The 18,155-nt window shown below is 40.7% G+C and overlaps 2 protein-coding genes across 3 annotated transcripts; both read left to right on the forward strand.

Annotated features, from left to right (window-relative positions):
• Positions 1-864: 864 nt before the first annotated feature.
• Positions 865-14,548, forward strand: LOC131779282 (A disintegrin and metalloproteinase with thrombospondin motifs adt-1). Of its 2 annotated transcripts, XM_059095809.2 has the most exons (20): positions 865-1,369; positions 2,260-2,421; positions 2,855-3,022; positions 3,157-3,324; positions 3,751-3,921; positions 4,164-4,334; positions 5,023-5,193; positions 5,345-5,515; positions 5,880-6,050; positions 6,232-6,402; positions 7,139-7,309; positions 8,398-8,568; positions 9,375-9,545; positions 10,144-10,314; positions 10,773-10,940; positions 11,441-11,614; positions 12,012-12,185; positions 13,008-13,181; positions 13,869-14,066; positions 14,261-14,548. In XM_059095809.2, exons 1-20 carry the CDS (start codon positions 1,024-1,026, stop codon positions 14,263-14,265), a joined length of 3,447 nt encoding a protein of 1,148 aa, XP_058951792.2. In that variant the 5' UTR covers positions 865-1,023; the 3' UTR covers positions 14,266-14,548. The 2 variants fall into 2 exon arrangements, with proteins under 2 accessions (XP_058951792.2, XP_058951793.2); XM_059095810.2 differs by lacking the exon at positions 13,869-14,066.
• Positions 14,549-15,494: 946 nt separating this feature from the next.
• Positions 15,495-17,594, forward strand: LOC131779321 (thrombospondin-2-like). Its single transcript, XM_059095864.2, has 3 exons — positions 15,495-15,977; positions 16,958-17,140; positions 17,241-17,594. Exons 1-3 carry the CDS (start codon positions 15,611-15,613, stop codon positions 17,522-17,524), a joined length of 834 nt encoding a protein of 277 aa, XP_058951847.2. The 5' UTR covers positions 15,495-15,610; the 3' UTR covers positions 17,525-17,594.
• Positions 17,595-18,155: the final 561 nt, after the last annotated feature.

The following is an 18,155-nucleotide window of genomic DNA, read 5'->3' on the forward strand; positions in this document are numbered from 1 at the left end:
TCCATCGAATGCTACCCCTGGGAGGAGGCAAGGGGAACCATAAGAGTGGGGTATCTTGACCAGGAACACAAGATGTAAAGACCCAGGAGGTCTCGAACCCAGACCTCTCGACCTGAAGTCCAGTGCTATCTGAAAGGCTATTACGTCTCCCATAGTTCTTAGAGAGGAGAGACAATAAAAGACAAGTCATCCTTGTGTATGTCAGTTATACCGAAACACGTCCATTGATCCTATCAGCCAACTCATCCTCTAATCGAGTATTAGAAAAATTATTACAAGGAGTTTTATTACAGCGCATGAAATTTGAAAAAAGTTACCTGAATTATAAAGCTTAACGTTTGCAGCTCGTTTCACCTCAACTGAAAGCTCGAATGGAATGTATTTTGAAATCAACCTTTATAAATATCATATACAAGCAGGGATTCAAGCACATTTCTAAAATGACCTATAATGGGGGCGAGGATTGTAGAGAGACAATTTTGTGGGCAGTCATGCCGTAATTTCATCCCCGATGACCTCAACTCATACCTCGCGTAGAGATATCGTACAAATAGGGGTGCAACAAATGTTTGTTATCAGATTTACAAGAAAACAATGTCCTGCTTTTCAGTTCATTTAAAGTAAGCTCTGTCTTAATCTCCATGGAGACCCGCCAAGCTTCAACCTTAAATGTTTAATATCAGACAAAACAGTTTTCGAAAGGTCATCTGCTATTGATTCGCTAAACACTACAGGACTGGCTCTCTTAAATGCTCCAGAAGGGTCTGAATAATTAAACTGGCTTTCAGTAGACCGGCACTGAGTAAATATGTACTTAGATTTTGTTAAATGGGCATTGCACAAGTATAACATTCCACTGTTGCACTTCAGTGCAGCACAGTGTGTTTCTTGTGGCGGGCGGAATATAGCAATTTTTTTTTGCAGCTAGGAGAAGCTGTGATCAAAGCGCGCGGTAACGGGAGAGCGCTAAAAATCTTAAGCTAAGTGAGAACATTGTGGTTGAGATTCTCAGCGAATCGCTAAATGGGGTGCGAAAGCTTTAAAATTCTAGCCGTTGTCTTAGTATTTTGTGTGATGAACGAAGTGTCTGCGGAGCCCAGATGGGCTTGGAGACGCCGCCGCAGATGTCAAAAAAAGGATTGCGTTCCGGGAACATGGTCTGCGTGGAGTGCCTGCTCGCATTCGTGTGGTCCGCGTGGAACTCAATACAGAAGGCGACCTATCGCCAAGCCTGCACAGTGCGGAGGAAAATGTTTAGTCACCACGATAGGAGCTAAGGCGTGCAATCGCTTCTGCCTAAATGGTGGTTCACTGGTACGTCTGAGCTGCCAGTGTAAGGCTGGGTATAGTGGGGTTTGCTGTGAGAAAGGTAAGTTCTGTGATAAAGGCGCACGCATGGTTTTTAGGTTTCAAGAGCGACTGAAGGTAATTGATCTATACTCCATTAAGATGAAATTTATTTACAATTGAATCACAGCGTGACATTAAAAAGAAAACTTCAATTTTTCAAATTCCATTCAAATCAAATTTAGTGGATCCACTAAAAGTATTTCATTAGAGTATATTTTTTTATTTGTTGAAGATTAAAGCTAAAGAAGTCTTTGATAGGTGGTGGGTGTTGTGAGAAAAGAGATTCTTACACCACGTACTTACTAGGGACTCATTCTTTAGCCGTTTTGACAGCGGGCGTAAATTTCCTCTCTTTAATTTCTTGTTTGTTTCCTGGTTAGTTTGCTCATCTTTTCCTTGCCTGCAAAGTCACCACACCCGGAAAATTAAGGAGGAATAGAATGCTAGTAGTGCTACTTTCATTAAAAAAAAAAGAAGCAAAAATTACGCTCATCTTTCCGAGTTATGCCATAAATTATGCTAGCACAATCTGTAAAGACCTAGTACCTTAGGCCTCGAACAGATAACATAATAAATTCCCAGAAATATTTGCATTTTTGTAAAATGTATTCAATTTGTAAACTATCAAAATTTCCTTGATGTACAAGGGATCTATCGCGTAAATATTCAGGTGGTAAGAGTTTTACCCTTTTAAATGAAAAACAGTCTTAGCATTTTTAACAGCGTCGTGGTCTTCATGATCTTCCCATTTTCTTTTCGGTCCTTATCCGCCAGAAAAAGATCCTGTGAACGGCGGGTGGCTTAAACACGAAAAGCAGAATAATATAAAACTTGTAATAGACTGCAAATCACTGAGACTGGCGGGAGTTAGAGACACGTTCTCCTCACTTACTTATCTTGTTCTGGTAGTGTCCGGAGGATGGAGTAGTTGGGGAGCCTGGTGCGAGTGTACCAAGACCTGTGGGAGAGGGTCACAATACCGCAAGCGATCCTGCACTAAACCCGGAGGGACCGGCTGTGTGGGACCCTCCAGAGAATACAAGTCGTGTATGATCAAACAATGCAACTTAGGTGAGTAGTTAGGTGCGTTTATTGTTATGTTTCCGATAGAAAGGCACCAATCGCTACACGAACGCATTTGTGTCCAATCGGTAGAACTTTTTTATACGTGGTTTTTCCTACAAAGACAATTTATATTAAATGAAACTGTTATTTATTTAGGCGCACCATATAGCTTTAACCTTTTGTAAATTTTATGCAATCCAGCCTTAGGAGGCTGCAAATTTGAATATTTCAATAAACTATCTATCTATCAATCTCACTCCCTCTCTATTTGCCAGTGTAAGCAAACCTTTGGCACAGGACTCACGTTAAGTCCAACAATGGACCATTCAGATTGCTTGGCAGAATGAGGAAAAATAAACACGCTCTAGAAAGGCCGATACTTTGACCAGCAATAATAAATGTAAAGGCTAATGATTTGAACTGTATGAACCATTTTTAGATGGAGGCTGGTCTGCTTGGTCAAGCTGGGGACAATGCAAGGGATCCTGCGGAACGGGATTACAGACGCGAAAACGGTCCTGTACGAACCCGCCTCCTGGATATGGAGGAAAGAAATGCATGGGCGCATCTCAACAGCAAAGGAATTGTATCCTTAGTAGGTGCCGGGGTAAGAAAACTCACATCGAATTTTTACAAAAATGAATATGAAATTGAAATGAGGAAATGTAAATATATATCATTAGATAAATCTGATCACCATCAGCTCTTCTCTTACCTTTTCAATTCCCCCTTCTTCATCAGATGGAGGTTGGTCTGCTTGGTCAAGCTGGGGACAATGTACGGGATCTTGCGGGACGGGACTACAGACCCGAAAACGGTCCTGTACAAACCCGCCTCCTGGATATGGAGGAGAGAAATGTATGGGCTCGTCCCAACAGCATAAGAATTGCCTCCTCAAACGATGCCCAGGTGAGATATTCAAATACATATGAAAGGTTGCCTCCTTAACAGTTAGGGAGTTGGTTGTTTGCGCACAAAGTCGGACACGCAAGACTTCTTGCTCATGCGCACAGGGACTGCAGAGGCTTACGTTAGCTCACGCTTGGGTTACGTGGGACAAAATGTCTACTTTCTGATGAGGATTAGCAACACACAGGCTCGATTGCGTGGAACCCTTCCGCCTTATGTATAAGACAAACTATTCTATGCTATCAAATGGACACCAAACATTACGGTTCGATTCCAAGTTGACAAACCAGTCAGTGAGTTTGTTGAAAAAAAAATACACGACAACTATCGAAAAAGTACACAATTCAACAACTAAAACAGAAAGGGTAAAGGAAGAATTTCTGCATCTCTCATTGTTTCTTTAACAATTGTTTTGATCGTTTTCAGTAAATGGAGGTTGGAAGACTTGGAGTAAATGGCGCGCATGTTCTAAGACGTGTGGCACTGGGTCACAGTATCGCACTAGGAGCTGTACCAGGCCTCGCCCGGCATATGGTGGTAAAAAGTGTACTGGGCTTGCTAGACAGACCAGGAGATGTAATACTCATCACTGCCCTGGTAAGTAATGGATTGGGAAAAATCGATCACTGCTTTCTATTTGGTTACATGTTATCGGAAATTGGTGGAAACGTCCTGGTAACAATTCTTGTTCGATCGCTAACGTATAACAAGCGCGGATATTTTTAGAGTTTCGTGGCAAATTTTATTTTATCCTGTTACGAGACCAAGTGCTCAAACCTCCCCTTCCCCGACCACTGTGCGTCTTGGAAAAAATACTCATACATGAATATCTCTTTCAGTTAAAGGAGGCTGGAGTCTTTGGAGTAAATGGTGTACGTGCTCTAAATCATGTGGGACTGGATCACAGTACCGGACAAGATCCTGTTCCAGGCCTCCTCCTTCATACAGTGGAAAACATTGCACTGGGCCTAGCAAGCAAACCCGGAACTGCAACAATCGCCGTTGTCCTGGTAAGAAATAGATTTTAAAAAATCAATAGTTGTCTTTTATCGTACCTAATATTTGGAATGGACACCGAGGCAAGATAAATCAATGTAATTCTGTTCCTTATTATTTGTTCGTTTTGAGCAATAACACGGAGTAACCTGATATCGGTAAGAGCACTTTGTAAATCGGGTCAAGTCCTTGGGGTGTGGCAGTGTTTCCTCAGATCTCCTGTTAACAAACTTTTTTAAAAGAATTGACATTATGGTCATGGCGGATTAGACTTGAGTGAGGAATGGGAAGGAGTTTTCTCACAAAGTTAACATTGGTCTTAGAGGATAGACATGGTGGGGCAAACATGCCCCTAACATCCTTTACCTTGTGTCAGTGGGTTAACTTACTGCTGATCGTAGATGCCCACTATGGATCAACAAAACAGTGATACTAAGTTAGGCTGTCACCTTAATTTTAATTGAGATAATCAAATTTGTGTTTGATTCTAATTTGATTTGGTATCACATACTAAAGGAATACTTCCTCGGCTATTGGCTCCAAACTATCGCAAACGTTCGAACGTCAAACACGTTTCTTGAGTTGAGAGGCATGATTGACTTTATGCATAACTGAATCATCTGTCAAAATAAGAAACACATGGAGCCAAATAGATATATTTTGCTGCTATTTTGTAACTGATCTACTTATTTGTCATTAAAGTGAACGGAGGCTGGAGCCTTTGGAGTAAGTGGTGGGCGTGTTCTAAAAGGTGTGGCACTGGCATTCAGTATCGTACAAGGACCTGTACCAGGCCCCGCCCAGCATACGGTGGAAAACGGTGCACTGGGCTTAAAAAACAGACTCGGAATTGTAACACTCATCACTGTCCCGGTAGGGAATAAAAATAAAAATTCAATGTTTTTTTTTTTAGTTTCTTAATATTTAGTTTGTACAAGTAAACAAGACGCTATCGGTCATTTCATGTATATGGGAAACGATCGCATCAGTTGAAACTCTGAGCCAATTTTTTTCTCATTTTCAGTTAATGGAAGATGGTCAACCTGGGGTAGCTGGGGCGCATGCTCAAAAACATGTGGAGTCGGAAAGCAGTATAGCAAGCGAAAATGTAACAATCCTGCACCAAAATATGGCGGGCGGAACTGCTATGGATCAAATGTTAGATCACGATCGTGCAATGTTAAAACTTGTCCAGGTAAAAAGATAAATTTTTATAAAAGGACCATGCTTCAATTCCTTATTTGTAAGCAAATTTGCTAAGAAGGGAAGCTGATAAAAAGATTGATCATCATAGGAGTATCAGTGGGATCATTTTACAAATCCGCATCAGCTGCGACTGTTCATTGGTTGGCAAAGGCTGATGGGAACCAATCAAATAATCCAAATATCGATTTATATCCTGATGTCTTAAGCAATACGATTACTCGGCTCTCTTATGGTTCCATATCGTTGAATGGACTGTAATGCGACCACAGCTACTTGGTATAGATATCATTAGTAAGACATAGAAATGCATGTCCTTTCCATTCTCTTTTTCTTCTTTTGATTTTAATTTTCAGCAAATGGAGGCTGGAGTCTTTGGAGCAAATGGTGCGAATGCTCTAAATCGTGTGGCAGTGGATGGCAGCACCGCACAAGGACCTGTACCAGGCCTCCCCCGACCTATGGTGGTAAACTATGCAGTGGGTTAACCAAGCAGTCCAGACACTGTAACACTCGGCGCTGTCCTAGTAAGCAACGTGTTAACTAAAACAATCACTGTAATTTCTTGGCTCTTGAACGTCTTGGTTTTGACTGAGTCTTTCGTACCAATTCTAGGACTAGAATTTCCGTCTTATCAACTGATAAAATTTATGGTAACTGCGAAAAAATTTTCTGACATTTATCCGTAACTGTGTGCATTACTTGCAGTAAATGGAGGCTGGGGTCCCTGGGGTAAGTGGTGGGCCTGCTCTAAATCGTGTGGCACTGGGTCACAGTTTCGAACAAGGACCTGTACCAAGCCTCCCCCAGCATACAATGGCAAACATTGCACTGGCGTGAACAGACAGACCAAGAGTTGTAACATTCACCACTGTCCTGGTAAGAGATATGATTTCCATGTTGACTAGGGATACCGATATCCTAAAGAAATTTACTCGGAGCTAATTACTTGTGGAATGTTTTAGAGAACAAATTATTATGATCTGTTAGAACCTGTGGCTATAACATAAAAAACACCGTTCCTAAAGATCAGTATACATATAATCACTTCAGAAAGTTATTCTTTCAAGATCTTATTGCTGTTAAACACAGAAAACCTTAAACACCTGAAATATTTGGGTAGTGTGTATCACATTTCACCGACCACGTTACAAATTAGGACGTTTGAACGGACAATCAAACTGCAAAACACAATTTCCTTTTCTCCCTGTTTAATTGGTGGTTGTTGCTCGACACAACAACGTTTCAGCAGTATTTCCTGTGTTCATAGTGTTCTGAATTTCATAGTAAAAGCAGCGTTCCTTTTTCTGCAGACCGTAAGTGAGCATATTGAGAGAAACTTCCCCAAGGTGTAATTCCAAGGATGTAAGAAATATTTTGACCAAGTTATATATATATCATGAACTATCCCCATTGACTATTTTAATCAAATGTTGCGGATAACCATATTGTAACTAACAATTGAGGAAAGTTTAAAGAAAATCTCCGGTCAATTTGAAATCTAGTTCTTTTCTTTGTGATTATCTCAAAAGCATTATTTTTCGTACAAGAAACGCCCAAATATCTACGAAATGATCATGAGTAGCCATATGACATAATCTTTCTGCATTTTTAGTTCATGGAGGATGGTCCAATTGGGGAAACTGGGGTGCATGCTCAAAAACTTGTGGAGCTGGAAAACGGTATAGCAAGCGACGTTGTGACACTCCAGCGCCAAAATATGGCGGCAGGAAATGCTATGGGACAAATTTAAGAACCCAGGCATGCAACGTCAATCCTTGCCCAGGTTAGTGGAGTTTAGTTTAGAGCACTTTGGTTCGTGTGGTAATCTCGTACCCAGATCATATCGTTTAACTGTAACTGAAATGCCCACTGCTTGGTCGCGGAAAGTCTGGGTACGAGACAATGGTGTGGCGAAACCGACATTAGGATAGAATAATTTTTGATTGGGCACCGGCATAACTTTGGTTTTGCTTTGCTTGGATTTGGGGTTGGTCCATGAAATTCGCGCCACTTTCTCTACCAATCAGATTAAAACTTAAACCAATCGCGACAAGGTTATTCGAGTTTTCCCGCGCTTGAAGCTGTTTGCGTGTTTTTACTTTGAGCTCTCATTGGCTGTTAATTTTATTGTGCTTTTATTTGAGTGAACGTTGTGATTACTTTGCCAATGGTTTTTGTTTTACTACGCTCAATTAAAAAAGCACTGTAATTGCAATCATGGAAAATATCACAATGATCCAATGAAACCTCAAGGTAAAGAAAAAGAAAACTGCTACGAAAAACGTGAGGGACTAATTCGCCACTATACTTAACTTTGCACGAACGTCGCAATAAGTTTTTTATACCAATCAACAAGCAAGGTAAAGAAAAACATAAGCAGCTTTAGATTGCCCAAGAATCTAAATTGAATTTGCCTGACTTCATTCTCCATCGAAAGTCTCTTAACGCAAATCTTTCTAAACGTTAATCTTCACAGTATCAAATGTGTCATAGGAAATTACTTAAGTCCAAAATACTTTGTCCCAGGAAAGTTACAGGTAATGAATGTATCAAAAGTAAAGACAGATGATGTTTCTCAGTCAGAGTCACAGGTAAACCAGTTGCTCCTCGTTGGAGTCAAAACATGTGACCTTCCGATTAGTGATTTCAGGATGCTTTGTAGCTTGGAGCTTTGAATTACAATTGTGTAACAGATATCCTGTTTACTTCCGAGATAAGGTTCTTAATAGGACACCACAACCCTTTTGGCTTTGAAGTTATCACTTTACAATATAAACTACGGGGCGTAACATATTTTGTTAGATTGAATTGAAAAGAATATAAGCTTAAAGCTCAATAAAAACCTATCGCCATGATTTATGTTTCTTGTAGTAAACGGCCGTTGGTCACTGTGGGGAAAATGGTCCGCGTGCACAAAGACTTGTGGGACTGGAGGGAGTCAAACGCGCCGTAGAACCTGTACCAATCCCCCGCCGAAATATGGAGGAGTGTGCATTGGACCGGGTGTTCAGACTAAAACGTGTCTGGTGAAAAGATGTCCAGGTCAGAATTTTTTTGGTTTATTTAAGAAAGAAATTATTTAGAATAGCGAAGCAAAGATTGTTTAAGGGCGGCAATTTTGAACAAAAATGCTTTTTAAAAATTTCTTTAAGAAAATTCCTTGAAGTCTTTTCAAGTGGATCGCTACGTTTCGACTGTATACAGGTAGTCTTCTTCAGGCGATAAGGTCGACTGGATAAGCATTGCTTTTATGCTGTCCAAATATATTGAAACGTGCGATTTGATTTCGTCGTACATAGATTTCGATGTCCTCGCGCAAAGTCAGCAATGTTCTTCAGTACATCCTTAGAGTTCCAAACTCTTGCAATATCTGATCGTCCTTCGATCAGTCGAGCACTACAGTTTAGTTCGTTCAATATGATTGGTCACTTTTGCCGCAAACTCATTGGTTGTAAGACTCAGGTACCCTACATTTTCGAAAAGTCGGTATTTTTAGAAATCAAAAGGGTAAGTTTCTGAATAAACTATACCACTGCGTCGGTGGAGTAGTATAACAGGATCATTTTGATTTTATTAAATCTGTTAATAATATAAAACTGGCCACCGTAAAGAGTTTCACAGCCGATGCTTCGCTGACGAAGGGCTAATACTCGAAAGGTCAGCTTTGAAACTCTTTACGGGGACCGATTTACGTTATCAGCTCAGTTGATAATACCAAAATTATCATAGTTAGCAGTAGGTCGTTCTGTTCGGTTCGCCTGTTGTGAATAAGTAGTTTGTACGGTGCCAATGGGTCGTTTCAATCAAAAGAGTGATACTGATATGAAAGTTGAAAATTTGATTCTTAGTGAATGGCGTTTGGAGTGCGTGGGGCCACTGGCGCGCATGCTCTGTGACGTGTGGCACTGGTACACAATTCCGCAGTCGCTATTGTAACAAACCGAGACCAGCATATGGCGGCAAGTACTGCTCTGGACCGAGTAAACAGACGAAGAAATGTATAAAAAATCCTTGCCCAAGTAAACATAACATTTCTCATTCTATTCTGTAAGAGATACACAGTTCCTCGGTAAACTGAGGCGAATCTTGTTTTCCACTGGAAACAGGGGCGACACAGATTGTCATTTTGTGACATAAAAATTATTGCCCAACATTTACCAGGCAAGACAGCTAGATACTGTTTTGTTTTGCGTTTTACGTTCCATTAGGAAGCAAAAACAATTGGGTCAGTTGGATACTCACCCTGTAAACAATAAAGCAAGTTCAAAGTCGCGCAGTGCGGCCGGAGAAATGTGTGCTGCCATTAGGTGGATCGTTATCGATAGCAGAAATACTCACTGTAAGTGTTGTCATATCCGATTGTGCCTCACACTTGGTCTTTTCTCCAGCATAATTCGTCCGACGAGTCAATAGAAATCGCTGGAAGAGGGACTTATTTGAATTTAATCGGATTGAACATCAGGTATGCAAAAAAGCATACAGCGAATACAACAAGAAAGAACACTTGAGCTGGATTCTTTGTCTCTGGAATCAGTCAGCTTGCGTCTTACAATTCGGATCTTAAATTAACAAAAAAAGTCATCAAACTATTCCGTTCCTTTCCTCTCTTTTCCTCAGTAAACGGTCGTTGGACACTATGGTCGACATGGGAAGACTGCTCTAAAACATGTGGGTCTGGAACCAAGGCTAGGAGGCGATCTTGTTCCAATCCTCCGCCCCAGCATGGAGGACAAGCGTGCACTGGGCCGAGTAAACAGACCAAGTCGTGTTTGCTTAAGGATTGTCCGAGTAAGCACAGAGTTTTCATGTTCACGAATAATGTAAACATCTACAATCTTAGACATAATTATTCGTACAGTTCAGATTACAGAGCAAACTTTTCGAGCGTTGCTCGGCCATATCCATCCACAATCTCCCCTTTTAATTTCAGCGTTAAAAGGATCGAAAGCACAAAGACGCTATTAGCCTTCCACTATATCCACACAGAAAAAAGGAATAACCAGCAAAGCTTTTATGTTCAACAATTCTTCACTTATCAGATATCTCTTGTACAGATTTGACTCTTTCATAAGAATTTAGCCGTTCTTAACCTCGTACCCAGATCCTTCCGTGTAATCATAACTGCCTGGCCGTGAAAGGTCTAGATACGAGACTATGCCGATCTAGCACGAAGGCCCACAGTGAAGGCCAATCTAATTAATACTATTCCCTATAAATGAATAATTCCCTCTTACGTTTATAATTAGGTTATGTTAGTTGGGGTTCCTGGGGTGCATGGTCAGCATGCTCCAAAACCTGCGGTGGCGGAACACAGAATCGTAAACGGAAATGTCAAGGTTACAGCCAGGGATATGGTGACTGCGCAGGCGCAAATGAAGAGACTCGCGTGTGTAACACACAATCATGTCCTGCCGGTAAGCAACTAAATCTGTCTCCTTAATATCGAAAAAGTCTATCTCATTTACATTCGGCTCAGTGGTATTTTCTTGAAAGCTCAGCTCAGCTTCCGTCAGAAAAAAAAATTGAGTTTGGCGCCAACTTATTTTCGCCCATTAAAAGTAACACACCTTGAGAAGTAATTATTGTGATTTTTTTTTCTTAAAAGGTAGCATAATAACTCCCACAGTGGTTAGGTTGTTCTACCGTAGGAAGTGCTTGATTTCTAGTTAGAGCCCTAAGATACTACGCAAAAACCTCTCTCCTTTGTTTCCTTGATTTAGCTCTTTCGGGTTAGCTCTTGATTAAGTCTTTTTCTCCAAATTTTGTTGAAAATACCAAAATTTTACCCGCATAGCTTAGTTTAAGATTCCAAAAATATGGGCTTTGTAATTTTATGTTTGAGATCAAAGTGTATCTCCCGAAAGTGATTTTAATTAACCTGACTATTTCCAACATTTTTCTTGTATTGACGAAGTTGTTAATGGTGGTTGGGGAGACTGGAGCGATTGGAGCGCATGCAGTGTATCGTGTGGGCCTGGCACTAGTATCAGGAGTAGGAAATGCGACAATCCACCCCCAGGCCCCGGTGGTCAACCTTGTCAGGGACCTTCTCTCTCAAACAAGCCTTGTAACGAGGGACTTTGTCCTGGTATGTGTGGACATTGCATTTTAACCAATCTCACAATTCTTCAAGAGACGTTTAAAGGGGGTTCAATTTTAAAACGGTCTTATTACAGATCTACAATGAAGACGCGATTTCACATTTACAAGATCATACCGCACAAAGGCCCTCTGATGACTGGAAAAATAAAAACAAACAAACCGACGTGGTAGTATAGAATATTTTTGAACTTATTTTGACGAGCAACACTTCCTGGGTGAAGCGATTTTCTTTCAAACGTATCTCTCCTTGCTATGGCTGAGATCCAAGGAAAATAATTGTGCTCGGATTGGATAAAAGTATCATTTTCCAAATCTCAGTCTTTCCTTAAGCGATGTACATTTTAAATTGAGAGTAATAACAATTCCACCTCTCCCAATTATAGTTGACGGCGGCTGGGGAGACTGGAGCGCTTGGAGCGCATGCAGTGTAACTTGTGGGCCTAGCACTAGCATTAGAAACAGGAAGTGTGATAACCCAGCCCCAAGCAATGGCGGCCAGCCATGTGCAGGACTTCCCTTTGCGAACAAGCCTTGCAACAAAGGATCGTGTCCAAGCAGTACGTAACAAACTAACACGCTTGTTTGTATTGGAACAGCCTTTTTTAAAAAATCCAAGCTTCATTCTCATCCCAAAAAGTGTCACTTATTGCCGCCGAATGCATAAAATATTTTTAAAACGAGGGAAGCAAGAGGTAAAAAGTTGGTTTGCTGCAGTTAAACTGTGTGAAAAACGTATTCCCTTTGGTCCAGAAGTTATTGAGTCGTCTCCTTGTTCAAAGGAGTTTTTTCTTTTTTACAACCCTTGGGATGAAGAGAAACTACGGTGTTTGCTTATAGCAATTAGAAATTATTCTGATGATGGGCAGTGTGACAAATATGAAATCATAGATCATTGATGGAACCAGTGCGGCCGAGTGGTTAGGACGCTTGTCTTGTAATCTGATGGTGCCAGGTTTCAGGCTCTCCACCCCGCTACTTAATGGTTTTGTTCTCGATTGTCCTGTGTTTAATTCCTTGGCTGCCCTTTTTTATAGAGCAAACAAATGAATGCCTTGCCAGTTGAGCTTTCAAAAACTAAAAATAATAAAAAAACCAAACCAATGAGGTAGTATAGAATGGTTTTGAATTTATTTTGACGAGCAGTACTTCCTTGCTTGGATTTGGGAACGGACTGCATGTCGTTTTCAGAGTGTCATGGTCAATGGTGAAGCAATTTTCTTTCAAGCCAGGAGCACATATCTCTCCTTGCTATGACTGGAATCAAAGGAAAATGATTGCTCGGATTGGATAAAAGCATCATTTTCCAAATCTCAGTCTTTTCTTGAGCGAAGTACGTTTTAAATTGAGAAAGATAACAACTTCTCTTCTCTCAATTGCAGTTGACGGCGGCTGGGGAGACTGGAGCGCTTGGAGCGCATGCAGTGTAACTTGTGGGCCTGGCACTAGTATTAGAAGCAGGAAATGTGATAACCCAGCCCCAAGCCCCGGCGGCCAGCCATGTGTAGGACTTCCCTTTGCGAACAGGCCTTGTAACGAAGGATCATGTCCAAACAGTACGTAACGAACTAACGATCGCTTGCTTATTTAAGAACAGCCTTTTTTAAAAATTGGCCAGGCTTGATTCTCATCTCAAAAAGTGTCACTTATTTCCTTAAAAACGAGGGAAGCAAGAGGTAAAAGTTGGTTTGCTGCAGTTATGTTATGTGAAAAACGTATTCACTTTCGTCCAGAAGGAAACTCACAATTACTCGATATTCTGTCGTCTCCTTGTTCAAAGGAGTTTTTTTTCTTTTTCACAACCCCTGGGATGAAGAGAAACTACGGTGTTTGCTTATGGCGATTAGAAATTATTCTGATGATGGGCGGTGTGAAAATATAAAATCATAGATCATTTGATGTAGGCCGTGCAGCCAAGTGGTTAGGGCACTGGTCCTATTATCTGATGGCGTCAGGTTCAAGCCCTTCACCCTGATACTCAATTGATTTGTTCTAGGTTGCCCTGTGTTCAACTCCTTGGCTGCCCTTTGTATATAGCCAACAAGTGAACCTCCTGCTAGTTAGGTTTTCAAAAGCACTTGTTTCCAATTTGTTAGTATTGATCCTGTGAAACTCCATTCGGGGGAGTTGGTGAATTAAGTATATATGCATCCAAACACACGTGTAATATGACCTCGCTAGAACTCAGTCACTGACACACTCCCCAGCACTGGTGATCGGTTACAATTGGTTCTCGGTCTCAGGTGACGACTGTTGGAGCGAATGGAGTGACTGGAGCAACTGCAGTAAAGTTTGCAGCTGTGGCAAGAAATACAGGGTCCGTTATTGCAAGTGCGGGCATGGGCAGGGAAATGAAAAATGTCAAGGGAAGACTGATAACTCTCAGAGTTGTAACTGCCAACCCTGCCCTAACGGACCTCCTGCTGATGACGTAACGGAAGGTAGTGTGCATTGACTTGGTTTGGCTGGGACTGCTCGCGGTCGATTACATGAGATATGAACCCACTTTGGAGCTTCAAAACATTTCTTGATTAGCTGCTAGAAAAAAAGGACTCATTATTATGTCTTCTGGAAAGAGGATTCCCGATTACTGGTCTTTTCTGACATTATCACTGACACTTTTTTTCTTTTACAGGTTAAAGACACCGAGAAGCATTGGAGACGTACATTTTAGTAGTTTGCGAATAATCTAGCCCTTTCGTGACGTGTGAAATATCTTCAAAGAAATTCGACGTTAAGATGCTCATATTATCGACATAGTCTGTTCTCTTTTTCCTTTTTCGGTAAACAGCACTAAAGTTCATAAGCTTTTGGAGCTTCTGTTTGCCTTTTTGATATGCGGGACGTCTTTGTGTTTGTAATGTACCAATGGAAAGGCATGCCATGGCTCAAGTTCATAACTAAATAAATGGTGTTTTAAAATTTTTGTGGCAGTGTTTTAGTGAGTCTCTGTTATCCGTTAAGTTTTGCTACAAGATTTCTTTTGGTCGAAGAGGAACATTGAACGACAAGCGATATCTTTGTTCGTTAGGAATGAGCAAGGGGAAATCCATAAGTTATTTTAAGAATAAATGCACGATAAAAAAGATATCATGTAAATTGTTATGACCGTCCCTCTTAGCCTTGAGAAACGCCTCATGCTATTACTAATTTAATAAGTCGGCGGGGAAGGTTAAGCGAATCCTGTTTCTTTTTTTTTTTAGTTGGGTACACCCATGAACGAAGGATCCAACGTAACCGCTCGCGATTACCCGCTGGATTTCCGTCAAAATATTTCGCAAGGGTTCGTAGTCTTATAAAGAGCACTTCTTTGCCCACCTTCTTCGTCGGGAGGGCAGGATATTAGCCTTATTTCTATTCATTTTCGAGCTTTTAAATTTTCTCTTTTTGCATTTGGTTGGACCAAAATATTGTCTCGATTCATGCATGAAAACGCAGAAGAGAAGCTGTCTGTAATCAACTCATCTTCAACTCGCCCCTGAGTCAAAACATTGAAACATATATATGTTGGAGGGGTGTTCAAACCTTTCACTCAGTCTTCCTCCTTTTCTTCTTGCGAGTGGGGAAAGAAACTGGAAACCAGCTTGAACAAAGGTGACTTCGAGCGTCGATAAAGACATTTTGTATGAAAAACGTCAACTTCTTTCATTTTGGCTCCTACACTTATATAAACCTCTCCACGTTTTGATTTTAAAATGCATCGTTCCAAGCATCGATTGTTTCCTTATAAAAGAGGCAAATTAATTAAATTTCAGGTAATCTCCTGTTAATTGGTCAAATTTTTTGCATATGAAATTCAACGTAAAGGACACTTCTGATATAAAACGATAAGTGTTTAATCACGACAAATATAATAACTAAACATTACGACTCGATTTGAGGAAGTAATGAAAAAAGATCAAACAAATCAAGTGTTGGGATCACACGTTGTGTCTAGTACCTTTCTTATTCTCAAACCAAACCATCTGAGTTTTGAAACTGAAAAATGGTTTCCCACCTTACTTTGATTATATCACTGGTTGGTCTGTTGTATCTTTGCCACTTTCATGTCGAAGCGAATTCTCGACCATTTCAAAAGAAATCATGTTGGATGTGTGATGCACCGCGATGCGACAAGTGCGCAACAAGTCAGTGGACCACATGGAACCAGTGTTCAGCTCCGTGTGGGTTAAACGGCTATCAGTCAAGAAATAGGGTCGTGCATCAGCCGTCGTCATGTGGTGCTGGATCGTGTCAGAATTTAATAGCAAAGGAGTGGCGACCATGCAACCGTTGGTGTCAAAATGGCGGGACCCCCGCTCGATGGGGCTGCCAGTGTCCGCTTAACTACATCGGTGACTGTTGCGGAACAGGTCAGCTCACTATGAAATTAATTTTAGTTACATAACGCAAGATTCCTTTAAAACTTAAATTCCTTTTTTTCCCCTTTACAATTTAAGCAAACTTGGATCATAATCTCTAGATGATAAGCAAGTTTTTATTCCAATGTTCGAGTTGCTACATGTTCATTATCGGTGTAAAAAATTTCCATGCAGGTGCCCGCCGTTCTCTCAGTAAGCCAGTGCAGACATGTTAAGAGGTGTCAAGGATAATAAAAGATCTATTTCAATTACATCAGTCAATTCTGATAAAACTGATTGAAGAGAAAAGCTTTATTTTAAGGGGAAGTCTACTAATCCACTTCTTTCGCGCTGATTTAATGAAAAAGAATTTTTCATTTTTGTTCGAAAAATTGTGAAGAACGATTTTAATCTTATCGGATTAGCAGGATGTTTCACTAAGCTACTTGTTATTTATACAATTACCCTGAAAAACAAGCCCTGGCTGAGGATCATGATTAATATTTGGACTTAACAATGGTATGCAAAATAATACTTGTCGTGGGGAACTCTACCTAATAAAATTGAGAAAAAAATGACATCAGAAATATAATTGTTACTGTAAGCACACATCTGCTCCTCAAGACACTGTCACAATTTCTTTTTGAACAATCCACAGTCTTGAGTAGTGAACCTAGTTTCAACGTTTCGTATTATCTATGTGTAACATAAATGGTTTGAATCCAGGTCAGGAGTAAAACTTGTTCATGCGGTCTGATCTTCTTTGAGAGAGTAGTTCCAAAAAGGATTGCTGTCGGTAACAGTGACTGACGTTTTGACAACCTTAAGAGGAAGTCATCATTAGAGTCTAGTTTAATTAAACAAACCATCTTCCCTTTACCGGTATTGATTACAATTACTTCAATTTTGACACCAATCACATTTTGCTGGGGTAAAAATAAATTATACGCTGTGCATTATTATCATTATTTACATATATTTTTATTTTTCAGCATACCTCGGATGGAGCAAGTGGGGAGACTGGTACCCATGTAGTAAGACTTGTGGTGGTCCTGGTGTCCAAAAACGCATGCGTGTGTGTGTTGGGCTCCTGCCGATCAACTCTACAACTTGTGACAGCGTGTGCCCTGGTTCAAATATTGAAACAAGAGCATGCAATACTCTTGATTGTCCAGGTTTGCGAATTGAAGATTTATACGAAGGAAGCTAATGGAGCTAAGTCACATAAGAATTACTTATCAAGAAACTTACTGATTTGGTACAATTTCCTTTCAGTTGAGTACAATTCACTTGGTTGTTTTAAAGACAGTACTCCCCACGCCCTCCCGTTGCTACTAAAAAGCTTCCGAAACAATATCGATTGGAATGACATGACGAAAATCGTTCGAGCATGCGCAGAGATCGCCAAAGAGCGTGGCCTTCCCATATTTGGAATCCAGTTTTACGGCGAATGTTGGAGTGGACTGGACGCCGAAAACACGTACAATAAGTACGGACCTTCCGAAAACTGTTGGAATGGAGTGGGAAAGAAGGGAACCTATCACGTGTACAAAATATGAGTAAAAGTTCCAATTTTTTTCGAAAATGAAGGGTTAAATATTTGACATAATGTTCCTTAGGAGCAGGTTGTGACACGTTATAAAATAAAGTACTCCTAAATTACGAACAAAACTGCGTTATCGTTTTAGATTCCCTTCAAACGAAACCCGCGGCTATGAAATTTCCCTAAAAACAGACAACTTGTAGGGCATCCTAATATTTTCACTCTCTCCATAGTCACTAGTCATAGTCTTCACGTAGTCAAAAGTCATAGTCTCCCCGTAGTCACTAGTCACAGTCTCCCCGTGGTCACAAGTCATAGTCTCCCAGTAGTCACTGGTCAGAGTCTCCCAGTAGTCACTAGTCAGAGTTTACCAGTGGTCACTAGTCAGTCTCCCAGTAGTCGCTAGTCATAATCTCCCCATAGTCAAAAGTCGTCCTCTCTCCGCGGTAACTAGTAATAGTTTTCCCATAGTCAAAAGTCATAGTCTCTCCATAGTCACTAATCATAGCCTCCCTGTAGTCACTAGTCATAGTCTTCCTGTAGTCACTTGTCAGTCTCTCCATAGTCACTCAGTAGTCATAGTCTCCCCGTATTCAAAAGTCAGCCTCTCCTTAATCTTTCCATAGTCACTCCCAAACTGACTGCTA

This window comes from Pocillopora verrucosa, chromosome 4, assembly GCF_036669915.1.
Source record: "Pocillopora verrucosa isolate sample1 chromosome 4, ASM3666991v2, whole genome shotgun sequence".
Classification (NCBI taxonomy): Eukaryota; Metazoa; Cnidaria; class Anthozoa; order Scleractinia; family Pocilloporidae; genus Pocillopora; species Pocillopora verrucosa.

Coding starts and splice junctions, on each gene's coding strand:
- LOC131779282 (XM_059095809.2), top strand. CDS start 1,024: ATGGGGTGCGAAAGCTTTAAAATTCTAGCCGTTGTCTTAGTATTTTGT. Junction 6,051..6,231: donor TAACACTCGGCGCTGTCCTA/GTAAGCAACGTG, acceptor CATTACTTGCAG/TAAATGGAGGCTGGGGTCCC. Junction 12,186..13,007: donor CAAAGGATCGTGTCCAAGCA/GTACGTAACAAA, acceptor TCTCAATTGCAG/TTGACGGCGGCTGGGGAGAC.
- LOC131779321 (XM_059095864.2), top strand. CDS start 15,611: ATGGTTTCCCACCTTACTTTGATTATATCACTGGTTGGTCTGTTGTAT. Junction 15,978..16,957: donor CGGTGACTGTTGCGGAACAG/GTCAGCTCACTA, acceptor TTTATTTTTCAG/CATACCTCGGATGGAGCAAG. Junction 17,141..17,240: donor CAATACTCTTGATTGTCCAG/GTTTGCGAATTG, acceptor ATTTCCTTTCAG/TTGAGTACAATTCACTTGGT.